General features: G+C 32.9%; 1 protein-coding gene across 1 annotated transcript in view; it reads left to right on the forward strand.

Annotated features, from left to right (window-relative positions):
- RELCH (RAB11 binding and LisH domain, coiled-coil and HEAT repeat containing) overlaps positions 1 to 20,165 on the forward strand; it is a 126,583-nt gene that overhangs the window by 54,340 nt on the left and 52,078 nt on the right. The window contains exons 8-11 of the mRNA XM_074202040.1: positions 2 to 295; positions 2,640 to 2,715; positions 3,123 to 3,218; positions 13,504 to 13,616. Of these exons, the coding sequence (XP_074058141.1) occupies positions 2 to 295; positions 2,640 to 2,715; positions 3,123 to 3,218; positions 13,504 to 13,616 (579 nt within the window). The remainder of the gene's footprint in view (position 1; positions 296 to 2,639; positions 2,716 to 3,122; positions 3,219 to 13,503; positions 13,617 to 20,165) is intronic.

The raw sequence follows: 20,165 nt of genomic DNA on the forward strand, positions 1-20,165 counted from the left end.
GTGAAATGGACATCCTCAAAAATGAGAATTTTTCCTTCTCCGTGGTTCGTGATACAGACCATCCCTCTTTGGACCAATTCCCTCACAGAATCCCTGAAGACAGTGAACAGTACTTAGACATGAAGAATTCAGATAAGGGTCAAACTAAGGATATTAATCTTTCAGTATCAGATGAAACAGATGCCCAGATTCCTAAAGTAAATGACTCAAATTCTCTTCCAAGAAAAGAAAGGGAAAGAATGCCATCTTATTCTTCATCAAACAAAGACACAGTGCACTTTGATAAACCAAATAGGTTAGTGTGAATTTTTTTTCTGCCTTGATAATCTTTTGAAAGTTTCAGTTGTACATCTGGTTTTATTTCAGGTAGCAAACTGTGTGTGTGTGTGTGTGTGTGTATGTGTGTGTGTGTGTGTGTGTGTGTGTGTGTGTGTGTGTGTGTGTTGTAGTCACATGTCTGTTATAGAACATAGTATTAGATATGTATTTGTAATTTGATAAATACTTGTTGAATTGATTGGGAAAAAATAAATCCTACTAATAAATATACTAATGATATAAAAGTAATTTTGCATCAAACTACTTTTGCATGGTATTTCTGCTACTTTGCATAACCAAGCTTTATACTATAAAATGAAACTCAAAACACTGTCTTTTTGCCTATAATATGTCTTCAATTTCATAAATCTTTATAAGCTGAAATGTAGGAGAGGAAAAAAAATTACTTACCTGAGCACTGAAAAAAATAATGATTGATTTTACCATACTTTTATTTCTAATGTAATAAACAGTATTGAATTCATTTTGGATAGTATTTTTCAAAAATCTCCTTCAGTTTTTTAAATTACAATCATTAATATGTTGATTTTGTAATAAATATTACCCCTCTATTCACTCTTCACTTTCTAAACATTCTTGTCAATCAACAAGTTTTTATTAAACTCTTATCATGTGACCAATACTATGCTAAACACTGGGTCACAATAAATTGTAGAAGGAGCACCTTTCCTCAGGGAGTTTATATTCTAATGTGAGAGACCTATAAATAACAAGGTACATAAGCAGGTACCTTCCAGAAGGAAAGATTCCAGCAACTGGGAAAGGGAAATGGGAATGGCCTTCTGCAGAATGTAAATATATAATTAAGATAGAACTGGAGACTGCTGCTAAATTAAGTAATTTGGGTGAGTAATGCAGGATATTAATTCTTTTGACATTGTCTAGGGAATATTTTGCCATTCCCTTTAAAAGGCTGATCCTAACTGAACTTAAGAGGATATATCTACCCTGATCATCTTCCATTTCATTTTGAAATAGGTTACAAACAGGAAAAGGAGAAAGTGATAGCAACCTTCATTCAAACGAGTTCCCTACAGTTCAGTAACATGTAGGACTTTTTAGTATTTGATACTAAAATGTAATATTTAAAATGGAAAGCCACTTTGTAATTAGACTTACTGGGGGCGACTAGGTGGTGCAGTGGATAAAGGACCGGCCCTAGAGTCAGGAGTACCTGAGTTCAAATGTGGCCTTAGACACTTAATAATTACCTAGCTGTGTGGCCTTGGGCAAGCCACTTAACCCCATTTTCTTTGCAAAAAAAAAAATTTTAAAAAGTAATTAGACTTACTCTTTTAAGTATGTAGTGCTTAATATATTATCCTTGAGAATACTTGTAAAAGTGTAAGGTTTTTCTGCAAAATTTTTGCATATTAATATTAATTTGATTCACTTAGCCCAGAAATGAGTATATTCCTTATAATAATTTTTCTGGTTGCTATAAACTGATTGCTAATTAAGCAATTGCTGAGATTTCTTTTGAATGTTTTTAGGGTTACCCCCAAAAAAACATGGTTTCAACTATTATGTTCAAAATTCTTATAAGTAAAAGAGCCTCTTCTACTAATTGTTTGAAACATTGAACTGTAGCCACTTTTAAAATCATATAAGAGATTAACTTTTTTAAAAAGAAAACATATATGTAACATTTATAATTATGTATACCTGCTATGTATTAAATGTGTTCTTAAGGAGAGCAATAGTTTTATAAATTAGAAATTATTTTAAACTTCCAAGTCTATATTGCACTTTCTTTTGCAATTGTTTTAGTTCTTGTATGGTATGCCTTGTTCTTCCAATATCCACAGTCCAGTTGCAGAGATCAAGTGCTTCTTAGGTTCTAAACTCCTAATACATCATTCAGTCTTACTGTTCTAAGGACCAACCTACTGAGGTCATTCTGAATTGGAAAACCTTATTGTCAGTCATTTATGACTCATCCACACTAATAACTAAATTAAGACTGAGAGATTTCACTAATATTTCCAACTAGCCATCCTATCATATTCCAGCATTCACACTGCTTCAGACCCAATTTTCATTGCCTTTACAACTCAAATTTGATTTTCCTCATCTCACTACCCATACTCCTTTCCTGCCAAACTTTCCCAGCAGTCACTTGTGTAGGGCTTTAAACTTTGGGGTTTGGAAAGGAGCATAAAAAAGATAGTATCAATCTCAAACAGGTGACAAATTATCTTTTAAAATATTTAATTCTATTATCAGCATATTTTCTTTATAAGTTTCATTGTTTAACTCATTGATTTTTTTTTGTTGTTATGCTCTGTTATTATTTCTAGGAAATTATCACCTGCTTTCCACCAGGCACTATTATCTTTTTGTCGGATGTCAGCAGATAGTCGTTTAGGATCAGAGGTAACTTTTTCCTTTATAACACTTTCATCAGGTGTCTTTGTTACTATTCTTCTAAAATAGACTGTTCCATGGTTTTAGTTTTATGTATCTGTTCTCCCACAAGAGCTATTGCTTTTTAAGTCTTTGATAAGTCTGTATTTCAAGTAAATATCATTCATTTGATTCAATAAACTTTTATAACTTTAAATCAATAGTTCTCAAATCTTTCAGATTTTGTGCTTTAAAAATAACTGAAGGAAATTGATACATAAAGTGTTATTTTTGTTTATGCACTATTGAACAGATAGGTTTTTGAATTAGATATGTCAGCATTAGTGCAAAATTTATTTCAAAGAACATGAAAAATACACACACATACACACACACACACACACATTTAGATATAATATTGTATCTTTTGTTCTCAGGTGTCCCGAATTGCTGACAGTGAAAAAAATGTCATGTTAATGTTGGGACGTTGCTTACCACATATTGTTCCAAATGTGCTACTTGCAAAGCGAGAGGTGAGGAGTCTAAAATTGTTTTAGTTTTGTGACCTCACCATGGTGTCCATTCTTCATTTTGAAGTTCAGTGTTATATTTTTATTTTGTGAAAGTCTGTTACTTGCAATCATATTCTTACTTTTGTGCATGCATCTCTGCTCCTAGAGAATGGTTATACACCTCTGTCAGGTGAGTTAAGTAAAACTGCATGGTATTCACAATATTTCTCCTTGGCTTTATGACATCATTAGCTTCTGCAGCACTAACTATTACTGTAGGTCCATCTACTATTGTTCTATTTTACATTTAAGCAAACCAACTAACTATTTTTTATAGTTCTAGATAAGAACTACTTGTGGGGAGGAAATGAGAAATCTTTGTGGGGGAACTAATAATGTTTAATAACCATTATTTCCTGAAAATAGTTTTGCAAATATAAATGATGTCCATGTAATAATCTTTGTCTATCGATAAAATAGTTACCATGTAATTACTGAATAATTGTGATAATGATTAGTCAAAAAATATTTTCTTTTTAATATTTAAAACTATTGGAAAATATTTTAAATAATCTAATTAAATTGATTGCACACGTAAAGTATCTAATGTTGTGATTGTTAAATGTCCCAGGAAATTATTTCTCAATTTGAATTCAGACTAAAAAACGTAACGAAAATTTATGTTCATCTTACATAAAATTAGGTATGCTTTGATTTGTAATGTAATAAATCTTGCTCATGAGGGTAATTGTTAAAATTCAGAAGTGTGGTATGAAGCAAATTTTGTAGGAGCTATATTACTATGTATAAATTTCACTGTTGGGACCTACAGTATGCTAGGTTTTGCATTTGGCGTTAATTCTATTTAAAGCTTATCTACCAATACCCTTTTATCCAAGAAACTTGTACTGATCCTTAAGAAACCTTAGACTTTCTTATTTTAGAAAGTTTATTAATTTTTATGAGACAAAAGAAAACTGCTATGGTTGAGAGAATTTCTTTAATAATTCTCTAGAAGTTGCTAAATATTATGAACTTTGAGAATTTGTGCATTGAATTGAAGGATCAGTGCTAGATTTCAAATTGTTTTGCATTTCTGCCTGGCAGAATGTTTGAGCTTTTCTTTCCTTTTTTTGTTTTTAAATAGCTCATATCATATTATGTGTAATGCATTAATGTTTGCAGCCCTTTAAAACTCCTATCTCATTCCTGAAAAAATAAAAGAAAAAACTGAGTATTTTAAGGTGCAGTTTGTTATGGTTCTTTTAATGTTAATTTTATTCTATGTAATGACAGCTATGCATTGAAATCTGTACTGCATGAAAGATTTAAGTACTTTGCATCACTTCTATTAGAGTACAGATTTTGACTTTTCTGGTTGCTTCTTAAACTTGGAAAAATTCTGTATTCATGACATGAAAAATCATTCAATTTCTACTTTGTTTTCTGATGTTTGACTGTATTAGAATATTTCTTATTAATATTTATACTGGTAAAATTTGGATTCTCTTTGAAACCAATTTAGTAGTCAAGTTTGTTAGTAGTAGTATTGCTTTACTTTGGTTTGAAATACAGCTTACTCATCACATTAGTTAAAACCATTTAAAATATAAATTAAAATGAAATTCTCTATTTCATGATCATGTTATTTTAAATATATCTAGCAATTTTTGTGGATATCTTAGGATCACTTTTTTTTGTTTGTTTTACTGAGTGTAATTCTTTATAGCAATACCTTTAACATATAGGATTAGTCCTTGAATCTATCTTTTTCTGGGTCTGTGGATGAATACATCTTCTTACAGGGTACATCACAGAATTTTAGAGATCATTCAATAGATCTCACATTGTTTCTTATGTTTCAGAATTCATGGAATACAATTTAATTACTTGTAAGAACTTTGAACATTATATACTTTTAGTCCAAATGTTATGACAAGCTTTATTATAACAACTTAGTAACTATACAATTAGGCTTAGAGCAGGGCTGTCCAAAATATGGTCATTGGGCCATATACTGCACTCATTTCTTAAACTTACCATTTAATGCAGTAGCTGAGCTACCATAGAGCTCTCACTAAAATGGAAAACGAAATATATTGTCTATTGTTTCAATAAAAACTTTTAAAAGTAATGTTGGACAGTTCTGGCTTAGAGGATAAAGGTACAAGGTACATACTTTAAATTTCTTAAATTTTGACTGAAGAGAGCAGGTTCTAGAATTTCTTGAAGACTGGTAAATTTTTTTAACACAAAGTTCAAAATCATGATGAATAGTTTTATTCTTTCTTTTCTTTCATTCCCTTTTAAAATAAAAGAAATTAATATAAACCCAGAGGGCAGCAAAAGTAAAATCATGACAATCTCTAAATTCAGCTTAGTTTTTTTCCTACTAGTATGTAATTCACTGCTTGATGCCTTTAAATTAAAGGGAAAAGAATGCAAGATTAATTTTCTTTAAGTGACTATTATCATAGTTTACTGTAATTTCATGATTAAAAATACTTAAAATTTTATATATTTATATGATATCAAAAATTTTACAGAAGAGAAACAAATTCATCCTAGTTTATTCTATTTGAATTGTATTTTTAAAGTTCATTTTTCACAATAATCTCTGCTTTAATAAATGTGAGAAGAAATTGATTATTAAAATATGAACTTTAATTTTAAAAAATGACCCAGATGCAGGTAATAGATCAACCAAAGTATACTAAGTGCAAGAAAGATAGTATATACAAGATAAGTAAGTTGAAAAGATAAAGAAGAGTACTAGTTCTCCAGAGATTATACAACCAAAGGTAGAACTAGCGGAGATTTTTTTAACCAGTCTTCACAGAAATCCAAATTCACTTAAATGTCACTTTATTTACTTAGTAAAAAATGATTTCTAAATCTAATTAGGTTATGACTACTAGGGAAAATTAATTTTAAAATCACATAGTTTTAAATTTACTTCTTTATCATGTCTGCCATAGTATCTTCACAACTTACCCATAGAGTAAATGGAAATAAATATTTCTCTGAATCCCAGTAAACCTTTTTAACTTACTTTTGCCTTTTGGTGAATGAAACACTCCTCAACATTATTGGAATCTAAGAGAATGTTCCCTAAGTTACTCTTTTAGAGAATCTCTGAATATGAAGCTATAGGAATTTTAGATAATAGAATTCTCAGATTTAAGATAGTCAGTCCCAGAAGGTCTTACAACCAGTTCGTTGCAGGTAAGTAACCTTTTTCTCTACATTTACATTTACTGGTATAACACTACACTAATTTATGTTTTTTATTCCCACTCATCTTAGGGAATGCTTTGCAATGATCTAGCTAGTTTCTACAACTACCATCTTATCCACCCTTGAACTATTGAAAATCTTCCTAAACGGTTTCCTATTTCATCAGGTCAATTTATCCTTATTAGGTTAAGATCTTATATTTCCAGTAATGTGCACAGGCTCTAACAGGAAAACAAGTAATGCTATATTTTATTGAAAACTGCTCATAAAAAGAAGAGACAGTTTCTCCCATGTAATCACATAGACTGAGATATATACATCTTATCTACCTTTCCAGGCTTCTTGTCTTTTTCATAAAAAGAATTACATATTGCCATATTCTCCCCTTTCAGCACTTGGACAATTTTGAGCAACAATTTTTGAGATTATTTTTTTACAGACATCCATGTACTAGAGTTATGTGTGACCCTAGATAATTTATTTTTTATTTATTTTTTTATTTTTTAATTTTTGCTAGGCAGTGGGGTTAAGTGGCTTGCTCAAGGCCACACGGCTAGGTAATTATTAAACGTCTGAGGTCAGATTTGAACTCAGGTATTCCTGACTGCAGGGCCGGTGCTCAATCCACTGTGCCACCTTGCCTCCCCAGACCCTAGATAATTTTTATAGGGATTTTTCCAATTACATATCATTCAGAGGGATTAATTTTTTTTCCCCCTCAGGAGCAATGGTGGATTTGAGGGAAAAGTGAATTTAAGCAAAGTCTGGGACTAATTTCTGCTTAAGTTATCCTGACTTTCTGACTCTGGCCTAGTCACATCTCAGCCCCCAAAACATTTCTCTAAGCCTTGTTCTTAAACATTTTCCTTCATAGATTGAATTCTTTCCCTCATCAGTAGTCCCTGCACTAATTAAATCATAGACCCAGATCAAAATACTTTTTGAAGGTTTTGAAGTCAATTTTTATTGAAATCTTTTGTTTTCACCTCACCTACATTTCCCCCTATCTTATTTATATTTATTGTTTCCTACCGTTGATTAATATTCCCTCACAGGCTCATCTAATATTTTGGCTATTCCTTTGTGGATATAAATCTCTCTTGTTTCTGGATCTCTCTAGGTTCCTCTCACTTCACTCAACATCATTTTAAGCAAGTCTTTATAGGCTTCTCTAAAGTCCAACCATTCATGATATCTTACAGAACAATAGTACTCCATAATGTTCATATACCATATCTTTTTCAACCATTCCCCAATTGATGGATGTTCCCTCAATTTCTAATTCTTTGCAATTGCAAAAAAAACTGCTATATTTTTATACATGTGAGACTTTTCCTGTTTTTCAGGATCTCTTTGGGATACAGTTATGTAGTGGTATTGTGGGATGAGAGGCTACATACAGATTTATTGCCCTTTCGACAGAGTTCCAAATTTTGTTTAAGGTCTTAAAATGTATCTCTGGTTATGTGTATTAATCATATACATCTTTTCTTTTAGCACTGTTCTAATCCACTTCATGCAGCATTACTTTGTTTAGCCAATTGATTGCCATGTATTTTGTTTCCAATTTCTTTGCTTCCAAATAAGGTTCCGGCATGACTATATCAATGTATATAGAGACTTCTTTTTATCATTTATTTTCTTGTCAGATGCATGCCTACCATTAATTCAGAAGAGTGGTAATTTCATTTATTTTCTTAACGTAGATCTACATTATCTTTTCAGAATGGTTTGACCAATTCACACCAATGTGTCTGTGTGCTTGTTGTATCACTGCCCTTCCATTATTGGCTTCCTATTTTTGTGTCATTTTTGCCAATTTGCTGAATGTGAAGTTAAAATTACATCTCTACTTGGGATTTGAAAAATTCTTTTATGCAGTTCTTAATAAGTTGCAATTATTTTTTTGAGAATTGGAAAATTGTAGTTTTAAACAAATATTATTTTAAATCTTTCTAATCAGTATAGAATTTTAAAATCTTTTATTGTTTTACTACTATTTCAGAGGAACAATGATAAAAGAACTGGTCTTAAAAGTCAAGGAAACACATTCAAGTTCCTATTCTGGCACAGGATGACTATATCATCGTAGGCACATCACTTAACCTTAGTGTTCTAGGCAACTCTTTAATTCTAGTAAGTAACAGTGAAGTCATCAACCCAAATCAGCTGATTCTCTAATTCTCGGGTCCAGTTCCCATTCTTGCCCTACCTCTCTAATCAGTTTCTGTATGATGTGCCAAGCATTATTTGCTAGGTACCAGGAATGTAAAGTGCCTTAAAAATATTTTATTTTTTCCTAACAACCACCCTGTAAAAGTAGGTAGTATTGTTTTCATTATTTTGTAGTTGAAGAAACTGAGGCAGATTAAGTGACTTGCCTAAGGCCTCATAGCTACTAAGTGTCAGCAGTTAGATTTGAGCCTAGGTATCCTGAAAATTACTTTCTGATTGCTACATGTATCCCTTGACCTCTAGGTTTTTAAGGAAGTACGTATAAAAATCTAAATCTTGTTTGCAGATATGCTTAGATGAAGAATAACCTCTTTCTACCAGTATCATTTTATTTTTCCTGTTCATTTTATAATATTAGTCTTTGATAACTTAATTATACTCATTTGAGATTTGAACCAAATACTTGAAATTGCCAACCCATATCCTGAATAATGTACCTTCTCTTCTTCTAGTTATACTCTGGATTAAATGAAGTGTGCTGTTTGTTAATGCTGTTATTTGATGTACCAATTAGGACTATGCAATCTTGAGAGATGAATATTCAGGGTAGATAATTAGGTTTATGAAATTTTGAATAATATGAATGTGGTGACATATTCTTTTTAAATATTGTGAGATATTAGAACACAGACTCCTTGAAAATAATAAATTTAAGATAAAGTACTATTTTCCAATTGCAGGTATTAATTTATAGAATGCATCATTATAAGGTAATATAAATTGAAAGTATGAATGCTAAAAATTTAGATAAATTTCATAAGGCAGTAGACAGTATCCTAGGATATTTTGTATCATATTGCTAATAAAGCTGGTACTTTGATGTTCTCTTTTGCATAAAGTTTTCCTCATTTGGTGAAACTATCTTCTCAGTTCATTTATTGCTTTATTCTGGATTTAACAGAAACCAAAACAGCATTATTTTATACAAAGCAGAACAAAAGAGATGATTACCTATGAAAGTGGAAAATCTATGTTGCATAGATCTTGCTTTAAAAAAAATTTTTAATAAAATTAAACAAACTACTTTACTTTTTTATTTATTTATTAATTTATTTTTTGCGAGGCAAAAGGGGTTAAGTGGCTTGCCCAAAGGCCACACAGCTTAGGTAATTATTAAGTGTCTAAGGCCAGATTTGTACTTACGCACTCCTGACTCCACGGCCAGTGCTCACTATGCCACCCAGCCGCCCTAACAAGTTACTTTAAAACACTTCCTGCTCTTTTATTTTTCCTCGTGAGCTTCCTTCTTTGTATTTTTGAAAAAAATGCTTCAGTAACCCCTTTTCTCTTTTTTGGGGAGAGTAAGGGGGAACTGTATTCATATTGCTGCCTCTCCTCCAAATTTCACCCTCCTTAAAAAAATAAAAAGAGTTTTTATACCTTGTAGCCACAAATCATTGCCAGTAAAATAACTTCCATACATTTGCTACATTTAAAAATGTATCTAACAATGCACCTTGAGTACATCAATCTATGACTCTTGAAAAGTGAGATCTTGAGATATGCCTGTCTTTTCTCTATTTGAATATAAGCAACTAATAACAATTTAATTGATTCCAGTTTGTCAAATTTCATTTCAAATTTCAAAGATTCTCCTCCCCACTTCTGATCTTTTCATCAAGAATGCTTAAAATTGGGGCGGCTAGGTGGCATAGTGGATAAAGCACTGGCCTTGGAGTCAGGAGTACCTGGGTTCAAATCCGGTCTCAGACACTTGATAATTACCTAGATGTGTGGCCTTGGGCAAGCCACTCAACCCCATTTGCCCTGAAAAAAAAACCTCAAAAAAAAAGAATGCTTAAAATTTCTCTTATTAAAACTTCATTTTCCATTGATAGGATTATTCTCCATTTTGGGGGATTTTTTTTTTATAGTAAGCCTTTGTTTTTTGGTATATTATATTCCAGGATTCCCTTTTCTTGTTAATGGTTGGAGATTTTGGGATTCTGAATTCCCATAGTTCTTTGGCATTTCCTTTGAGTTTTGAAAAAAACGAATAGAATACAAAGAATATGATCAATGATGAATAAAATAGAATTTTTATCTCAATTTTCTTGCAAGCTTCATGTCTGTTATTCTCTCATTTGTCATTGTAGTGTTGTAGATGCCATTATCAACATGCTGCTTATTTTGATCCCGGGTGTTTTTTCTGTGCCTTTTACATTATCAGATCTTCTGCATCTTTTTTTTAAATAACAAGATGGAACTAAAATTCATTTATGCTTAGATGTGACAGTGATGCTTTTGTCCTTACTGAATTTCATTCTCTTTGTTACTTATAACAAATTCACTCTAAATTTTCATCCTTCTTTCAAAGTCTTGGTAACTGATTTATATTCCCTTTAATTTGATATCAACTGCAGACTTGAGTGTATTTTCTTTTCCTTGGTACCATTTATGCCTGACCTTGTTAATATTGAACATAAGATTGATAGTCATGCTATGCAACTTCCCAGCTAGCTGTTGCATATGACCAGTCATTCAGTCCTACTAAGGTGGTATGTAGGTCTTTCTGTGTAGAATACAAGCTACTAAAATATTGCCCACCCACATTCTTGTTTCAGACATTATTCTTTGTTGCTCTCCTAGACTCCCTACCATGGGTTTCTCTTATCTTCCCAGATTCTCTACTGCCAGCAACTCCTCCCCATTTATTCTTGCCTTCAGAAAGTTGCAAACACCTCAGCCTTCGATTGTCCAGCATGAGTCTTATGATTCCCTTGGACCAGTTTAGCAATTAAAAAACTTCCAGCATTTTTGCCCAGTTAATAGTGCTTTCTTGTACCATTTCTTGTAAAGAATGGTCACAAAAACCAATATAAATTTCACCATTCATATATCAAGAAAAGAAAAATTGCCTATTCCATTTGTTTTTCCTTTTGTAACCTTTTAGATTTCCTTTGGGAAACTATATGAGGAAGAAGAACAAAAAATTGAAGTCCATCTGAAATAAAAATTAAAACTATTGCATGTTTAAAGGAGAGAAGTATAAACTAGAAAGGTAGTACAGAACTAGATGGTTAAAGACCTTGAATATAAGAATGCAAAGTATGAGCTTATATTTTGTGGAATTTATCCCTTGAAAAACCTATATATGAGGACAGACTCGTACTTGCATACCGAAGTTCCCTACCTTAACTCAGTGTTCTCAAATGACAGTTTTTTATCAAAATATTTTGTAGTAAGTTGCCTACAAAATTGGAATCCTATTCCATTCAAGAAATTTAATCAAATAGTAGCACCTTATACCTTAATTCACAGTGCTGCTTAAACCTAATAAATTTAGTTCTCTGCTCTCTCTAAATTAATCATTTATTCCTTTTGATCTTGATTACTTATTAATCTAAGGTCTCCTGTGGGGACCTAATGTGAAGATGAAACAGAGAAGAATAAATGGTTTAGATTCTTTTCACTTCTCACAGGTGAAACTTTCTTAGCTCTTCTAGTCTCTGTCATTGCTCTGTCAAGCCCCTCTGCCTCCCCAGCAGAGAAGATTTTTATCAGGTAATCTAAAACTTTTATTAAATGGAATATAAAGACTTTAGAGAGTTCAAGTTAAGAGATTTTAAAGTCATTCAATTCTCATCTCAACTTCCCCTGGCAATGAGTAACATGTTTTTGAGGGAGTATCTGGTGGGGGGAGACATTTCTTCTACTGTGAGTAGCATTTTTATCCTTTTTCATTGAGTATATCATTCAATTTATACAGATTATCCATTCTGAGGGGAGAGGAAAGGTTATAACTTTTTTATTAATGACTTTATAGTATCTGCATTAAACATAGGAACTAAGCATACCATGGACTATTTTTACAAACATTTCACTGTCTTACCCTTTGAAATTTGTAGTCTTTATTGAAGTTGACCTAGTACTCTGAGATGAAGAATCTCTTTTGAACATATAATTTTGTAATTCTCCTTTTAATAAGAATTGAATTTGAATCTAATAAACATCAGACCAATTTTAATCACCTAACATTCCTCTGATAGGTATGTACATGCTCCCTCTTCTATCTCAACTATTACTTTGTTTATATAAGTAATTTAACTTAATGTATACTAGCTAAGAATAGCTTTTTAATACAAAAATTAACCTTAAATTTTTACTCTACAGATATATCTATTGAAAAAGTGCTATTGATATTTCAACAGCAAATAAAAAACCATTCTCTTTAATTTAGTCTTGTACTGCCCATGAAGCTAAATTTCTTGTAGATGTTTACTATATTTGCAAAAGAGATTGTTTCATGTTTGAGTCATGTCCCCATTTTAGGGTTTTCTTGGCAAAGAAACTGGAATAATTTGTCATTTCCTTCTCCAGCTCATTTTACAGATGAGGAAATTGAGGAAAATAGGGTTAAATGACTTGCTCAGGTCACACAGATATTAAGTTTCTGAGGCTGGATTTGAAGGAAGAGGAATCTTCCTGACTCCAGGCTCAGCATTCTATCTACTGTGCCACCCAGTTACTCCATATTTTATTTTAAACATTACCTGTCTTTGCACATTTTCATCAAAACTACCATTTAATTTGTCACTTATTAGACTCTTACTTAGAATGACAGATAAAAACTTTGGTGAGTCCTAAATACTTAAAATTTAAAAATAACAATCATGTTAGTTATATCATATTTAACTTTACTACCTTGCTTGGATTTCTAGTTCACTGACTTATGGACCTATTTTAATGTTCATTAATTTTTCTTTCAAATAATCAAGTTTTTAAAGGTAAATCTAACACTTTATATAATTAGATTTCTTATATCACTTGCCCATATTTTGGAAAATATAAAACTAAGCATTTTTCTTAAATGTTCATGTTTTCCATTTCTCAGGAACTGATCCCACTGATATTGTGTACAGCTTGTCTACATCCTGAACCTAAAGAGAGAGATCAGCTTCTCCATATACTTTTTAATTTGATCAAACGGCCAGATGATGAGCAAAGGTAATGTTTGTGAGTGTTTTCATCTTAGCACATACAGTTGATTAAGTACTGGATTTTTTTGCGTGGTTTTTTTTTTCATTTAATTTACAGGGGCGGCTAGGTGGTGTGGTGGATAAAGCACCGGCCTTGGAGCCAGTACCTGGGTTCAAATCCAGTCTCAGACACTTAATAATTACCTAGCTGTGTGGCCTTGGGCAAGCCACTTAACCCTGTTTGCCTTGCAAAAACCTAAATAAAAAAAAATTATTTTTAAATTTACTTTACATTAGAATTTGAGTTTTAAGCATAATGAATCATTAATTTTTTTTCTCCTTTTAAAAAATACCTTTTACTACCATGAGGACTTCCTGCGTCCATGATATCTCTCTGTCTGTAGTCTGTAAATGCAAGTTTGTTTATAAACTCAGTCCTAATCCTATAGTTCCCTTTTTATTAAAGCTAAATTGAAATGTGTTTATAGTTCATATTGAAATCAGTTCATGACTGATGTTTAGAAGACTGAACTGGAAAACTTAACAAACTGAGACATAATAATAAAAATCTTTTTTTAAATGCCTTCACAAAGATCAGAGTTCTGACCTATATTCCCCTGGTAAAATTGATAACCTCATTAATATTTAAAGCAGTGAAAATGAACACTCCTTACTCTACTGCCTGTGCTAATACTATGTTGCTTATTACTAACAAATAAATAAATAAAAGACTTGATCTGACTTTATGTTGAAAAATTATATGGGGGGGAATACTCCATCAGGTCAATAATGCTTATTTTTGAGAGGTTTAATTATTTTGATTTCTTGCTCTCTGCTTTCATATGAAAAGATTACTTTCCTCTTTACTTATTTACTTAATTTATAATGAAGAAAACTAATCCCTCACATGATATATATGATTGTACTAGATATTAATACACACACACAAATATCCTCAAGTTAGCACAGTGGGTAGATCACTGGGTCTAGAATCAGGAAAACTAATCTTATGAGTTCCAATGTAGCCTCAGACACTTAACACAAGGTATATGTCCCTGGACAAATCATTTAGCCCTGTTTGCCTCAGAATTCTCATCTGTAGAAGGAAATGGCAAGTCACTCCAGTATCCTTGTCAAGAAAGGTCCAAAGGGGTCACAAAAAGTCTTATTTTAAAGATAAGGAAATAGATACCCACAGTGAATATGACTTATTCCTAATTATGAAGCTAGTCAGGATCAGAAGTAGGATTTAATTCAGGTCTTTCTGACTCCCAAGTCAAGTTCACTATCTGCTATGCCACCTTCCCTCTTTTTCTTTAACTGCATCATGTAAATACAGAACTCAGCATCTTAGTGAGTTCATTATTGATAACAGAATTCGAGGAAAGCTTCTAGGAGGAGACATCCAAATTCTTATTTTAAGGATAGGTAAAATTTCAACAATTAAAGAATGAGGAAGGTAGGTAACAGTGAGTAAAGGCATGAGAATTGGACAAACATAGAAGATTTGGGAATAAAGGATAATCTAATTTTTCAGGAGCATAAAACATGTAACTTGAAAGAATTTACAGAGAAGTAGCAAGGCATAGTGAATGGAAGGATAACTTTCTGTCTTTGACCCATACCAGATACAGAACCATAGACAGACCACTTTATCTCTCAGTGCCCCAGACAGTTCTCTAAGTTATGGATGAGGTGCTGATCTTTCAATGAAAGAAGTTTATATTCTAGGAATTCCTTATGCCAGTAAAATTATAGGTTCTGAATCCCCCCCCAAGAAAAATTTCGAAAGGAAAGGTATTATCATGGTGTGGAGGACATTAGAAGATAGAAGATCAAGATAGATGGGCAATAAGGAATTAGGGAAGATTTGTGAACAATTATAGTAAGGTTTATCTTCTATATAAGGATGATTATACTGGCAGTGATAAAGGTTATGTTGGAGGGTAAAGGTAGGGAAGAATAGTGTGTTAGGAGATTGTTATAATTTCTGTTGAATGGCAAGGGCTTGTAACTTGATAGTGCCACTGAGAATAGAGAGATAGTACAGTTCAGGCTTTAGCTTTAGAGTCAGGAAGACCTGATTTCACATCCTACCTCAGACATTAACTTTTTGACCCACACACAAGTTAATTCATCTTGTTTCTTCATCTGTAAAATGAGAAATAAAAATGAAAATAGTACCAATCTGATCCAGTTAATGTAACAGATTTGCAAGTCTTAAAATGTTAGGTAAATTCTAGTTGATGATGATGATGATGATGAAGATGAAGATTTTGAGTCATGTCAATAAGGCTTGGCAAATGATTTAATATGAGAATTGAGGGATAGGTAAGAATCATAAGGAACCCTAACATTATGAATGTGAGGGAGAGGGTATATATTATGGTGCCATTGTCAGAAAGAGTGAAGTAAAAATGAAGAGCACCTTTACCACTGTCTTTTACTTTCTGCATCCTTTGCAAAGCCTCTATAGTTTTTCACATTTTAATGTTTGCCTCTGCTGAATGAAACTTCCTCTAACAACTAAACTTTGAGTACAGAAAAGACATGAAACACTATGGCCTTCTTGTGCCTGCTCCTTATATTACTAGAAGTAGTCAAGCCATGAGCCAGTATGCAGTGTTTCTTTAACTCTGCAGTCTGAGTAGAATTAGTTTATCTTTCTTCTTTCTAATAATAAGTATGGCTTAATTTTTCTAATTTGGTTTTCAGTCACTTTTGTTAGCATCTTAGAATTTTCAGTGTTGTAGTCAACCTTCTATTTGATTATAAGGAAATGTTTTCTGGAGCTAGGTTATTAACAAGGTTTAAGCCTTTTTTCATATGAATTGCTCAGCTTTGTCTTCCCCAACCCTACTTCAATGATTGATTGTCTTTAAAAGATCCAGAACTTTGATAATTTTTTTACAGTATAATATATAGTCATCTGATTCAGATTAATAACTAAGTGCTTGCTGCCTCTTTACATGTAAATTTCTTTTTTTATATTTTTTGTATGGTAGTTATAACTTCCACTATTTCTAAAGTCTCTTTGAAAGAAGTAGTCATTATATGCATCAGATTTGTGAGCGATCTTTTACCCTGACCAGAATTAGAATCAAGATTCAGTAATAGAAGAGTCTTCAGAGACTGTAATTCATGTCTCAACAAAAATTCCTTCACTATCCTTTGATAAATATAATCTTTATCTGAAAACATCCAGTACAGAGGAAACTACTGCCTTCTTAGACAGCCCATTTTAATTTTGGAGAGTTCCAATTGTTAGGAAATTTGTCCTGAATTTGCTTCTCTACGGCTTCACCTGTTGCTTTGCATTCTAAAGTCAGAGGACAGCTAAAACAAGTCTTATTTCTTTTCTGTTTCTTTCAAATCCTTCAAGACATCTATTATTCCTCACCCTTCACCTTCTCTTCTTCAGGCTAAATTTAAACAGGTCCTTCAACCAGTTTTCATATTTTTCCTTTTCCATAAGTGTTCTTTTTCTCTTATTAAAAATTGTGACATCTGATCACAATTTCCATCATTCTATCCCTTCTAAATCCAGTGTTCAGTATAATCAAGATCTCTTATTTTTCCTTCCCTCTGTACTTTCTTAAGCTGTTGTCCCTGTTCTGCCTTCCCTTCCTCCCCAATCTTGACTCTGATTTTTCAGTTCACCTCTATACTATCCCTCTTTCTCTTATTATTTGCCCATCAGTCATCCTTTGCCAAACCTCAATGCTACCATCATTCAGTTTTTTTACTGCTACTCCACCAGAAAAAGTCCCTCAACCTTGCTAGTTAGATATATTATAAATTCACTTTGTCCAGCTTTAACTAGATCCCACACTGCAGCAAGGTAATCCTTTTAATCCTCCCTAATTGATTGTCATTATCTAGAAATGCTTTTCTGGGTGGCTGCTTCTCTCCTTAAGCCTCACACACATTTCCCTACTCTTCCCCCAATGAAGGATCTTTCTATACTATACTGAAAAAAAATTGAGGCCTTCTCTTTATCTAGAAATCTTTTTACATCATACCCTATTCTCTCCTCCATTCTACTATTCTCTAACAATAAGACAATCCATCTCCTTGCCAAAGCAATTCCTCTATATGTGATTTTAATTCCAACCCTTCCTATCTTCTCTAGCAGATTGCAACCCAAAGCATCTTGCTTTTCTCTTTACATCTCCATCACTAAACACAGAATACTGTTCATAGTAAACATTTAAATGCATTTTCATTCATTTATTATCAGGTATTGTTTTTTCTTTTCTTTAACCCCTCCTTTTCCTTTGATTCCTTCTATATTCCCTTCAAATTTGCTCATGTTTACCCCCATATTTAAAAAACTTTCACTAGACTTTATAGTCCCTCAAATTATTATTGTCATGTTTCTAGTCCCTTTTTTAGCCTAATTCCTGGTGAGGGGGGTGGCACAAACTGTCTACATCCACTCCCTCTACTACTTCTCTCACAGTTCAGCTTCTCTGAATCTAGTTTTCAAACTCATCATTGAACTGAGGACCAGTTTCTCCAAAGTTACTTGAGTTCTCTTAATTGCCAGATCTGATGATCTTTTCTCAGTACTCAACCTGTTATATTTGTTGCTATTGACTACTTTCCTCTCTCCTGGGTTTTTACAATACATTCTTTCCTACCTGTCTCTTTGAGTGTATCTTCATCTTTGTCATGCCTCCTAACTAGAATGTTCCCTATAGCTCTGCCCTGGGGCTTTTATCTTTTATCTCTATATACAGTCTCTCTTGTTCTTTTTTCTTTTTTTTTTTTTTAGGTTTTTTGCAAGGCAATGGGGTTAAGTGGCTTGCCCAAGGCCACACAGCTAGGTAATTATTAAGTGTCTGAGACAGATTTGAACCCAGGTACTCTTGACTCCAAGGCTAGTGCTTTATCCACTACACCACCTAGCCCCCCCCCCCCAGTCTCTCTTGTTCTTATCAGTTCCCATGAGTGTAATTACTGTCTCTCTGCAAATGACTCCCAGATCTGTAAATCCATTCCAGATCTCTCCCTTGACCTTTAGTCTCACATCACAAAACATCTAATGAATATTTCAGACTGGATGTCCTGGAGACATCTCAAACTAAATATGTTCAAAACAGAACTCATCTTTCCCTTTGTCCAAACCTCTGTCAGAGGTATCACCCTTCTTTCAGTCTCCCAGATTTGTAGCATTAACTCTCCTTTACCCTGCATAGTCATTCATTTGCCTAATATTACCATTCCTCCTTCCACAACATGTCCCGCATGGATCTTTTCCCTACCGTCTCTCAGCTACCATCTTAGTTCAGACCCTCATCAATTCTTAACTTGATTATTTTAATTGCCTCCTAATTGTTCTCCCTGCTCAACTTGCTCCCACTTCAATCCTTCTTTCACCCAGCAGTCAAAATGATTTTTCTTTCTAATCATGTCACTTTCCTACTTGATAAATTCCAGTAACTTCCTATTGGCAGTAGAGGAAAATGTATCTGTGAGTATATGTATAATATAAAATGTCTACACATGTATATGTATACAAGTATATTAACTTCAAGCTTTGGAAGTTCTTCATAACCATTTCCCACCCTATCTTTCCAGCTTCATTCTTCCCTCCTGCCACATAATGTAGTCCAGTTAACCTGGACTTCCCTTGTTCATGTGACCTTCATCTCCTGTCTCCGTGTCTTTGCACTGCTGTCTTTCATACCTAAGATTCACTCAAATCTCACCTCTATCTGACCAGCTCCCTCTCTTCTTTTCAGATGGTTCTCAAGTGTCTTCTATATTAAACCTTTTCTGATTCCAACTTGTTAGGGCCTTCTCTGTCAAATTACCTTACATTTAATTACTTTGAATTTACTTATATTCCCCGCGTATCTATGTATGTATATATTTGGGTATGTGAATCCTTGTTGTCTCTATCATGAGAATGTAAGCTCCTTGCATTTATATAAACAGCTAACATTTATATAATGCTTACTATGGACCAGGCACTTGGCTAAGCACTTTGCAGTTCATATCTCATTTTGATCCTCACATCAACTTTGGGATATGGATGCTATTATCATTCTCTTTTTTTACACATAAGGAAGCTGAGCCAAACAGAAGTTATATGGCTCAGTTCTTCCTGACTCAAGTCTAAGCACTCTTATCAACTGTGCAACAAGTGAAGATTATTTCATTGCATTTGTGTTCCTGACACTTCATAGGCACATAGTTAATATTTGTTGATTGATTCATTAGTAAATTGCCTTTTAACATCCTGATTTCTCACTTATGAATTCCCTCCAGTTTCTTGATATCCATCCTAAAGTCAACCAGAGCTGAATACAACACTCAACAACCAGGTCAGAGTATAGTAGGAATATATTAACTCCTTGGTTAAGGATACTTAGTTGAGATACTGTACCTTGAAGTTTAAGATTTCAATAGCTTTCTTATTATTCCATACTTTTTTTCTCCTATCAAACTTACGGTATATTTAAACTTCAGAATTTTCTTCATATTGAAAAAGTCCAAGCTGAGTAGTTTTTATTTTATACTGATCATCTTAGTGAGATACTGAAGTTTTTCGATAAGGTGAGTCTTGTAG

The sequence above is a fragment of the Macrotis lagotis genome, chromosome X, assembly GCF_037893015.1.
Source record: "Macrotis lagotis isolate mMagLag1 chromosome X, bilby.v1.9.chrom.fasta, whole genome shotgun sequence".
NCBI lineage: Eukaryota > Metazoa > Chordata > Mammalia > Peramelemorphia > Peramelidae > Macrotis > Macrotis lagotis.